Source organism: Lissotriton vulgaris, unplaced genomic scaffold, assembly GCF_964263255.1.
Source record: "Lissotriton vulgaris unplaced genomic scaffold, aLisVul1.2 SCAFFOLD_882, whole genome shotgun sequence".
Lineage (NCBI taxonomy): Eukaryota > Metazoa > Chordata > Amphibia > Caudata > Salamandridae > Lissotriton > Lissotriton vulgaris.
Genome location: NW_028254400.1, coordinates 534917 through 546373, shown reverse-complemented (window position 1 = coordinate 546373; position 11457 = coordinate 534917). Strand labels below are relative to the sequence as shown.

Genomic DNA, 11457 nt, shown 5'->3' with positions numbered 1-11457 from the left:
GATTGACGTAAGGATCGACATAGATACGTCAATAAGGATGTCATACGACTTGCTCGTTAGCACATTCTTTTGCTGAAGTTCTCTGTGAAATCAAAACAATGGCCGCACGGTTTTTCCAGGTTGTCATAGGTTTGATTTGTTATGAGAACTCCGTATGCCTTATCAGGGGCTGGAGGAATATCGCTTGTCTAATTAGATCGCAAGCGTTATGACCTAATCAGATAACACGTTCCTGTGCCGTAGTGTGACTGCGTCAGATAACGGTATCTGCATCAGGGGGGGTTTTCCGCCTCATGGGCTGACTGCTAGTTAACTTGTTGGTTAGTTTAACCAGAATAGGGTCAGGAATAGGGGGATCGATTCAGAACCTATAGGAATACATCACACCCACTCCACGCTAACTATGGTCATATTTACTAATCTATGCATAGTATAACATAGTACAACTTACTATAGAGTATAGTGTATACCTTACCACCCCAAAATACATAAATGCATTTTGAAATTTTCAAATATACGGAAAAATTGCAGTCATATGTATTGTATGCACTTAAGCTGTGAATAAATGCTAAAGTAATCACGCATTTGTATACATTATTGCTATTTGGTATATGAGAAATTACACATGAAATGGCTCTTAATACAGAAAAAAAGTTCGAGACCATTCCATCACAGAATAAAATATTTATGAACATACCAGCGGGCAGCTAATGTCTATAAAGTATCTAAAAATAGAAATCTTAGTTCTCTAGGAATAGTTTCTTACTTTAAGCAGAAGATAAGTGTCCCAAAAAATTGAAAAAATAATTTGGGGCTGCTGAAAGAGTTGCTGTCCGTGAACTGGAGTGAAAATAGTTCATGTGACTTTATTTTTTTTAAGTTGAAGGCCGAATTCAGGGAACGCCGTGTGCGAGTTTGCTCAAAAGTCTCTATTTCTGCTCTGGTGAGAACATCATATCGTTTAGGCTTTCGAAAAAACTGTCAACAGTTTCCTGGGAAAGTTCCACTAACTCGGAAATAGGTGTAATCATGCATTCGTGCGCATGATTGTCTCCATTGACATTCTGATTCGCATTGCTGACAGAAGGTCGTACCTGATCGATGCTGCTTTCATCTTGAACTTCACTACCCATCAATCGTAGTGGTGAAGCTTCCACGAATGCCGTCATCAGGATTGGTAGCCTTTGAGGGCAGCACAAAGCATGAACCTTTATTGTGCTCAACAATGTTTCTGCATCCATTGGCGCATCCGATTGTAGCGTCAGACAGGTGTCTAACACGCATTCTTCTCCGCATAGCAGACACCTTAATACAGGTAAAGCGCATCTTTGCCACATTGGTCGAAATGATAGAAACCAAGTCATGTTCAGGTCTCTAAGCCGGGAGAGTCCCAGGATTTTTGATATCCGGTCCCGGTATCCAATGGCTAGGATTGTTTCTTCCCTTGTCGCAAGAGTTTTGTCTGTGACATGGGTTGCCATAACGAAAAATAAGGACTAAGAATAGGATTCCTGCAATTAGTCCCAGGATCAGGGGAAGTCCGCCAAAAATCGAATGGACGAAATCTGGAAAAATACCCAGTATGGCTTTGAATGGTGTTAATGCCATCGAAAATACTGTCTTAAATACCTTTGAGACCCCAGTGGTATCAGAAATATTTAAGATTTCATTAAGGATTTCCGCGAAATGTATGGGGGAATTAGTTGATAACAATGAATGTATCTCTGCAGTCGTCCTTGCGACTTGTAGATCATACGTTTCTTTTGATGACGTGAGCCTTGTAGGCGTCTGAAGAAGCACTGTTTTCATTCTGCTTAAAGTATCTATTCGAATAGAAGTAATTTTCAAATTGGGCCATGCCCTTGCCTCCCTGTCTGGAAAGGAGCTGGGGAACAATGAGCGTCCACAGCACTTGACCTTCGCAGTCGTAGTTACGAGATAAGGAGTCCCGGGCATAAGACTACAACATCTGCGATCTACAATTAGAATGTAACTCCCATTATAGAGTCTTTGAAAGAATGGTTCTATCTCTGTTGCAGGTGTGCCTTGCTGGTGACATGAAAGGTTGTATGAATTCCCTTCACAGGCTCCATGCAAACTAATTCCGTTACACAGAAGCGTGCCGCTTAGTGACATCGCACAATTATGGCCACTAAGAAACACTTTCTGTCCTTTATTACTGACACATGCATGTGAATAGGGCAGGTTCCATGTTGTTTTAATGTACCCCTTTCCCAATTTCTCGTACATGCCAGCCTGTATATATTTTTGGCAGTATTGAAACCTGAAGGTTGAGATTGGAATATTTATGATTCCATGTATTATCCATTCACTGACAGGTCGTTCTGACATTGTCACTGGTAATCTTTCGAGTTTTTCATTGCTCAAGATTGTATAATCAGCACCCTTTTGTGCCATACTGATTTGTCTATCAGTAAGGTTAAAGATTTGGAATAGTGACGTTGTGTTGATTAAACGCCAAGGCACATAGCCTGAACGCAGATTTTGTAACGTCCAGCCAAGCTGTACAATAGAACGCAATTGCGACTGACCGTGTTGTAGCAACAGTAAGTCCTGCGATAATATGTCGATTGCTGAAGACACAATGCTGTCCAAAGAAAAAATTCTGGAGGACAGAGTCATTAACCCATTGTCCACTACAGAAAGTGATTTTTCCAAATTAATACGGTCAATTTCCCGTATTCTCTCTGCTGTTTCAATTTGAGTAACCTTCCAGGCCTCATTGTATGCTGCATATACAGAGGCTGCTATGAAACGCTGTTGACGCTGTTTGCGTGGTCCCATTATGAAATCACGCAAGTCAGCACCATCAGTAAGTAAAGTTAGGTGTTGCTTAATTTCTGCCAGTGTGGAAGTTTGAAGCCATTGAAGGCACAATTTGCCCACACTGTAGGTGGTTATTATCCCTGGGTGATGTCTTTGGGGATATCTAGGGTCTGGCCTGGTCATTTTGAACCCCTGTGTTTTATTCAGGAATCTGTCTTGACAGTTATTAGTATCTGTGGGCCAGATCAACCATTGTTTCCAATCAGGATGTGTTCTGTTTTGGTTTAATATATGGTTTAAGTCTATCTCTTCATCTGTATCAGAGCTATTGCTAAACATTGTTGGCTTTGGAATAGACGGTTTATTTAGGTCTTTGATTTTGGCTAAGCCAAGACAGGTGGTTTGTTGAATAGTATCATTTAAAAATATCATTTGTTCTGGGATCATGCAGGCTCTAAATAGTGATTCTATACCCTGTACTTGCCATTCTTTTGTACCCCAAACACTTTTCAATTCAACATTTTGTCCCAATAATCAAAACCAAAAGTATTCATTTGTTCGAAGAATGAATCTGAATATATCAATTTTGTGTTGGTTATCATGGTCTTTGTCCCTGTCTTGTTTGACAATTTAAAATAAAATGTTTCAGCATTGCTTGTGTTAAAACCTGAAAAGTATGAATATTTGTCATAAACGGTTCTTGAGCTCCCTTTTGGAGGTGTAGCACAATGTTCCCATTGATTATAATTTAAAACATTTCTAGGTTGTGCAGATCTATGTAGAAAATGGTTACCATAGTGGTTATAGCAATACATACTATCATAATTTGTAGAACCCTGCAAATAATCATGTTTGGTAAATTTAGCAGACATTACTAAGTCAGACATCATATTATTAATGCTTTCGAAGTCCCAATCATCAGCAAATGAGCTCGGTTTCACAAAGTCACTCAAGGAGATCTTAATTTGGTGTGGATATTTCAGGATCTCGACCGGACCATAAATTTCATAGTCAGTGTTGTCCCATGCTACCCCACCCGGTATAGGATTGGCTGTGAAGTTGGCTGAAGAAAGTTCTCTTTTCTCGACGTGTGAAGATGTGTGTGGTTTGAGGATCAAGTTGATTTTCTGACTTGCTGTGTCCATTTTAGCATATTTTCCCTCAATGAAGCGTCCCAAAGTAAGTACCATGATGAGCCAAAGTATGAGGCTAAATGCACCAAAACCCACCCAAAATTCAATCCATGGGGAAATCAGATACGTTTCTTTCAGTTGTTTCAAAAGTTCTTTAGCTTTGTCTTTAAAGGTTTCTGATGATGGCTGTGTCTTTGATTCACTGAAGCCTTCAGAGGAATCATCGAAGTTTATGAAGTAGCCGGATGCAGTTCTGTCAATTGTTCCAATTGCTTCAGGATTTCTGTTTCTTGCATTTTCACTTGGTACTTCATTATAGATTGGTGTGTCTCTGCTAAATGTTTTTATTTGGGTTTTCAGAGGTCTAAGTTCCATTGCATTGTTGCATAGTCCTTGTTGTTCTTCTGTAGGCGTTTCGAATGTGATGAGCCTCTTTGATAGGACCTCTGTACTGGTAGCAAACCTTGGTGTTCTGCTACTCATTGGGAGTCCACTTGGCCTACTGTTTGTTATCGGCCACATGATTGTGGTTTTACCAGGTCGATGGATACAACTCGGTTCTCCTTTTTACCAGCAAGTGGCGGTAGTACAACTGATCTTGTCCCGTTGACAGACAAGACAGGAACTGCTTTTCTGTAAGAAGGCCCAAATTCCTTCTTTACCGCGATCTTCTCCCTGACTAGATCCCCGACTTTTGGAATCCAGACAGGTCTTGCTGGGACAGGTGGTGGTTCTTCAGTGGTTGTTGGCTGTTGTTTCAACTTTATGTTGCTCAGGTCTTTTCTTGTTTTGTTTAAGTCCTGCAAAATAGCCAAACGGTCTTTGATATCAAAGCTTTTTTCTTTCACCACTGAAGTCTGACTGTCAAGGTCAGAGATTAACATCCTAGTTCCGAATAATAATTCGTACGGACTGAATCCCTTCAGAGAATTTCTTGGCAAGTTATTTAGACTACGTTGGACACTTATTAGATGTTTGACCCACCCAGTTCCCGAACCTAATACATTTGCCGTTATAGATTGCTTTATGTCACGGTTTTTTCTTTCAACAATTCTGTTCCCCTCAGGGTGAAATGGACAAGAGTACCGCAAATTCACGCCCATGCCGACCATGGCCTCCTTATAAGCTCTAGAGCTAAAAGCAGGTCCGTGGTCCGAATGCAGCATGCCAATTAGGTATGTGCCGATAAAGACTCGCAAATCTTTTATAACAGTTCTGGCGTCAGCCGTTCGCTGGGGCCACATCCATATGAATCTCGTGCATGAGTCCACTGCGACCAAGATATATTTATAGTTACCATCCCTTTGTAAGGGACCGCAGTGGTCCAGATAAACACAGGCTAATGGTTTATCCGAGATTAGAAGGGGCGTCTGGGCTGGACGTCTCACCGTTGATACTTTCATTTTTTGACATATTTCACATTCTAGAACATAGTTCCTTGTTTGTCTTCTCATTTGTGGCCACCAGTATCTCTGCTTTAATAATGATACTGTAGCTGAGACGCCAGCATGTATAGAAGCAAGCCCTTCGTGTGCCGCTATTATTAGTCCTAACCTATGTTCCGTGTTTGGAATTGCCCTATCCCCCACTCCAGGGATTCGAGCAAAAGGAACATTGTTTGCATCAGTTATGTATGAGTATTTTACTGGAAAGCCTTTCGGGAGTGGTTCTATCGAATTCTTTTCTGAAGCGCTGACAGCTTGTAATATTTCGCTGTCTATTTTTGTTTTTGACCGAGTGATGGCAGCTACGGAAGCCGTTTGTACAGCTGCCTTCGCGGCCTCATCAGCCAATGAATTCCCTGCAACGTGAACGCCACCACGTTGATGACTCAGTGTATGTATCACGTGAGTCTTTGGTAGTTCTTTTTGTAATAGAACTACTTGTTCCCAGAGCATTTTATGCTTGATTGTGCCACCTTTCGCATCCTTGAAACCATTCTGAAGCCAGATCTGCAAGTATTCATTATAAGACTGAACGCAATAATACGAATCGCACACTATGAGTGTGGGGAATTCTCGATCGGTATTTTCAAGCGCCATCTTGAATGCTTGTAGTTCAGCTCGCTGAGCTGTACAATCTCCTAGAGATTGTGTTTTAGTGAGGGTTGGTTTAAATTTCCCTTCGTGCCAGCGACCTTTAACAATCGCACACGCAGCACTGTAAGCTTGTTTACCCCCTACTGCGGGTTGTGCTGATCCGTCTGTATATATTATACAGCCGTAATGTTCTAGAGGCAGAATTTCGGTCGGCAGAGGACATTCAAATTCATATTGGAGAAATTCTTGTGTTTTTAAGTTGGGATCAAATTCGTATGCCACGTCTGTTGCAGCAAGAGAGTTCGCCCATTGTATCCATCTTGGATGGAGCGCTTTAGCATTAGGAATGCTTGCTTTTGTTACAGCCTCTAAGGCTGGTATCGGTGTCATGATTATTATTCGTTTACCTTGTGCCAGGGCTCGTTCTTTTGCTATAGCTGTCTGTGTTGCAGTTAGAATTTTTTCCGTTGGGCTAAATTTCATTTCAGCCTTAGTGTACAAGTGTGATTTGAATGCAATTGGTACCTTATCTCCCTCATTAGAGGTCAGGTATGTGAATCCGCATCTTCCTGGGATGACTCGAATCACAAGATTGCGTGTGTTATCATGTGTTTCTAATTTTGTTTTAATTAGCATGTCTGTTTGTAAGGATCTCAACATTACTGTGTGTATTTGAGTCCAATTGGATCTTTTAAAATCTGGGTTTATCAGATCATAAAGGGGTTTGACCCTTTCTGCGTAATTTGCAATGTATGTTCTTCCGAAATTTAGGAAGATTTTTTAAAGTTGAATTTGTAACCCTCTGCTGCGAACCCAAGTATTATGGTGTTCACTCTCTTCAAGTGAGTATCCAAGTCATCATCTGTTAAGTATATGTCGTCGACATAAGATAATGCTTCATCATCATATATTTGTAGTAATTCTGTTACTCTCGCTGAGAATACTCCCGGGCTGTTCTTGTACCCCTGGGCTAACCGACAGAATTGTTTTTGAGTGCCATTTATTGAGAATGCAGTTAAATATCTGCTCTCTGGTGCTATATTTTGACAAAAGAATCCATTAGAGATGTCTAATGTTGTTTTGTATTTTTTTGCGCACTATATTATTCATTAGTGCAGCACTATGCGAGTTTTGCACTGCAAAAGTTTTGCAACATGTGTTAAGGTGTCGGTAATCCAAAACTAGACGATATGAATTGTCTGGTTTGGAGACCGGAAACAAAGGGTTGTTCATTTGTGAGGTGCAAGTTTCAATCACCCCCTGGTATTCTAGCTGATCTAGTATTTCTTTTACCTGTTTTTTAGCTTCTTGCTTAATTGGGTACTGCCTTTGTGCAGCAGGTTGTGATTTTAACTGGATTTTGTGAGGAGGTGAGTCCTCATCCCATCCTACATGATTTTTATATAAAGCAGGAGCTAGAGCTACTGCCCACTTTCTAGCAAGTGTATATTTTTTATGAATCGGATGTGATTCGAGAAGGCAGGCATAATTATTTCTTCGCCATGAGGGCACTCCCTAACAAACTCTGGTGGCCAGTCTTTTTCAGCTAGAAGGATGTCATAGCCCTTGGAGAGATTATCCCAAAATAGTCCCCTTATTTTCCTAGTCTTATCTCCCTCTATACGTAATGTTATTTTGTATATTTTGTGAGGTTTGCTAACTCTGGTGTCCGCAGTTTCCACTTGAAGATATTCATTCGTGTCCACTGTCTCCAGATGATTCATAAGGACTTTGCGAGCTATGCTCACTTCTGCTGCGCTGTCTAGCATTGTCTGAGCCCATTCCCTGTTTTTCAGTTGTGTCTTCAGTATTCTCGGCATTGTTAACTACCTTGATACTGGCTACCTTCTTTTTTGGAAATTGTAATTTCTTTTTTAGCTGAGCAGGTTCCTTGTCTTTGGACTTGGCGTGCTCTTCTCTTTGTTCTGATCGTCCTCTTCTTTCCGATTTCTGCGAGGAAGTCTGAAAAGATTGAGAGGGACGTGTATCAATGTCTTGATATCTATCAGGCTTTTTTATATTATCCCTATTTCTAAGGTTATATCTTTTCCCAGAGGGGTCACTCTGGGGTGACCTTTGTCTTTGGTTTGGAGATTTATCTCTTCGCCTTGGAGACCTTCCCCTGGACTGGAATTTCTTTTCTTTATGATTGGATTGTTTGTTTCCATCCCAGTTCTTTTTTGGTGAATTATTATTAAAAAATATTTTTTCAGGACTTTCAGTCAGTTGCGGTTTTACTGGTATTCCACCTAAACTATCTCTACCTAGTTCCTCATAGGATTTTTCTATGATTCTGGCAATTTGAGCTGGTTGGTCTGCTATATCTGTCTCTTTTAACCTCTGGCGGATCGCCAAGTTTGCTGCTTCTCCCTTTATGTTGGCTAATAATATAGCCGAGACCTGCTTGAAGTCTTTTAGTAATTTCATACCAAGAGTTAAAGCGGGTTCTGGACCGTATTCGTCTTGAATTTGTTTTAGCAAATCTGGTATTACCGAAATGGATGGAACACCGTGCGTTTTTGTGTAGATAGAAGCAAAGACTGTACCCCAAGTGTCACAGTCCTCAATGTGTGGTGCGATTCCCATTGGAAGACAGATAGTCAGAATCCTGTGTTTTTCTAACACGGTGGTGTCAGGAAACACCGCCTCTATTTGGGTGATTTTTTGTGCCAACCAGAATGGTATTTGTTCCCGTTTAGCCGGTACTTTACCTAGGCAAGACTGGATGTTCTGTGGTGTAATTTTGTTTGTGTTCCCCTGGTTAGGGGTCAGCTGTGGAATTTTAATCGCTGGCTGAATTGTTGAAGTCCGCATCACATACTGTACTAATTGTCTATGTATTTTTATTAATTGTTTTAGCTGAGTTAACAGCTCTGCTGTAGACATCCCGTTGATGTCTGGATGTGGTGTGTATCCGGCTAGGACCGGCCACGTTGCTCCTGGTCTACCTAAAGGACCGAGCCTGGTGATGTGATTGTTATGTTTTAGGGCGCCATCAAATAAGAGCAAATGCTCTTGAAATTTGAGTGGTACTTCCACCTCCTCGAAAGGAGTGTACTCATTAGGAGGTTCCTCTATTTTGTAATAGTGGAAGTACTTTGTCACAGCATTTGCTGCTGGAAAATGTATCCATGAATAGTATACCTCTGTCTGCCGATATTCGTGTGCCTCAATTACGAATATGACTGTGCCACCTCTAGGTGTCAGTCCATTTTCTATAAGTTTTAGGGTTATAGATCTCCTTTTAATGACCGGGATGAGTATTATATCCTCGTCTGCTGCCTGCATGGTAGCATCAGCTGCTGCGAGTTCAGTTGCTAATCTAACTGCCTCTCTTTCATCTTCATTGTCTGACATTTTACTGTCCAGAAGGTTATTTTGTTTGTTTGCAGATCAGGTTTCTTATGGAAACAGAGATTAGATGCACAATATTTTGGAACAGTGTATCCTTCAACGTTGACTATACCAAGAACCATACATAGGAGTTCCCTCCTGCGAGGTCTGGCGGATATAACCTTTCACCCACTCCAGACGTCTTTGGAGTATTGTGGGAAAAGGGGTCTGAGTGAGAAAGCACGACTGAGTTACTCTAAATGTCTTACGTTAGTTTTATCGCCCTTTCCAAACGCGTTGGGCGCCATGTAGGGTAGTTCCTATTATCCCAATAGGCTCTGCGCATTGGAATAATACCTTCAATAGTAAAGGCCTAGACCAGACGTTAACTAGGTCTACTACTGTCGATATTACACTTAAAGTTTTGGGTTTGCCAGCTAGCTCAGAGTTCACTAGAAACTTTCTCGAATGTTCAGGAAGGACTTAACTTCCCTGATTAGACAAGAAGGGATTTAGTTTCTGACAACCATAGAACATGACAACTTTGCTCTCCCCTAATCAAGAGTAAATCTCGAGAGTCGTGTGAACAAAAGGCAATTTATTTTACTCAGTCAGTACGTGCATTCTTAGTCTCATCAGATTGTAGAGAAAAGGAAGAGACGGGCGTGTTCAATAAAAAGGTGTTATTTATTGATCAGTCTCTTTTCTCATACATGAGAAATGGATCGATATTATTGCAATACTTATAGTTAAGTAGAGTGCATACATTAAAAGCAGAAGTATAAAATAATACTGTAAAAACATTGATATGGTTTCTGAGCCATAAGATGTTTAAAATGAATAAAATATATTACATACACATATACATTTGACTAAACGTACTCAACTGGTGTTTCTAAATACGCCTACCCCGTGTACCTGACCTAAGTCTAATGCGTGGGCGGGAATAGAAAGTTACAGTTTAAGTTAAGTTTGTTTTTGCCAAGTGAATAACTAAAGAATTCTCTGTGAGGGGTTATTCAGTTCTGTACCTGGAAGTTAGGATGAATGAGGAATGGTATCTCTTTCTCTGGTCTCGATATTCCAGGCTGCCTGCGAGGGCTACCCGGAAGCGCCGGTGCTGGGTTTCTCAGCAGGAGAAAGCAGCTTCTCGTTCTCAGCGCGTCAGGAAGGCGGGGCTGCTGCCAGCGGGGTCTGCTCTGCTCTGGGCTTCGGCAAGTATGGCTGCTCCGTCTCGTCACCACGCGTGTGTTTGCATAGGGCAAGATCGGTAATATTTATACCTTTAAGGTGCCGAGATTGACGTAAGGATGGACATAGATACGTCAATAAGGATGTCATACGACTTGCTCGTTAGCACATTCTTTTGCTGAAGTTCTCTGTGAAATCAAAACAATGGCCGCACAGTTTTTCCAGGTTGTCATAGGTTTGATTTGTTATGAGAACTCCGTATGCCTTATCAGGGGCTGGAGGAATATCGCTTGTCTAATTAGATCGCAAGCGTTATGACCTAATCAGATAACACGTTCCTGTGCCGTAGTGTGACTGCGTCAGATAACGGTATCTGCATCATGGGGGTTTTCTGCCTCATGGGCTGACTGCTAGTTAACTTGTTGGTTAGTTTAACCAGAATAGGGTCAGGAATAGGGGGATCGATTCAGAACCTATAGGAATACATCACAGTAGTAGCAACTGTTTCTCCTTCTATTTCTTCTGTAGAACCCCCCTCCAGAGACCCCTCTGTAGCTTCAGTATAGACAACCATATTGATTAAGTTTCCCTCAAGCTCCACTACGCTCTTTCCCCCTTTCAGTGGTTTAGCGTTAATGTCATTGGTAGCATTAGTAACTTTATTTGTGTCATTTGTGCCAATTTTAATGCTACTGTCTTTTGCAGGAGCTGATAAGGGTAAGGGCAGAGGTACAAGAGGGATCGGAGGTCGCAGAACTTTCTTACCGTGTACTATGGAAGCTGAAGAGGGGATAGCAGCACCAACTCCCCCTCCTGGAGATAGCACGGTTTCTACTGCCTTATCTCCTGCCTTATCAGTAGTGGCTGTAATCCCTGTAGGAAGAGCCCCCTCTCTCAATTTTCCATGGAATGTGGGGACTTGTGATATAGTTGTTCCTTCACTCGTTGGTACCACCTCATTGTTAGTTTTGTTT

The 11457-nt window shown here is 41.4% G+C and overlaps 2 protein-coding genes across 2 annotated transcripts; both read right to left on the bottom strand.

The window, feature by feature from the left end:
- Nucleotides 1-1374: 1374 nt before the first annotated feature.
- On the bottom strand, nt 1375-4442 carry LOC147659545 (uncharacterized). Its single transcript, XM_086951662.1, is given in 2 exon segments — nt 1375-3314; nt 3317-4442. Coding segments are annotated over 2 exon segments (3066 nt in total).
- A 3209-nt stretch (nt 4443-7651) lies between these two features.
- LOC147659544 (uncharacterized) lies at nt 7652-9316 on the bottom strand. The gene is made up of 2 exons (XM_086951659.1): nt 8198-9316; nt 7652-8134 (listed from the first exon to the last, which is right to left on the bottom strand). Exons 1-2 carry the CDS (start codon nt 9314-9316, stop codon nt 7652-7654), a joined length of 1602 nt encoding a protein of 533 aa, XP_086807785.1.
- Nucleotides 9317-11457: the final 2141 nt, after the last annotated feature.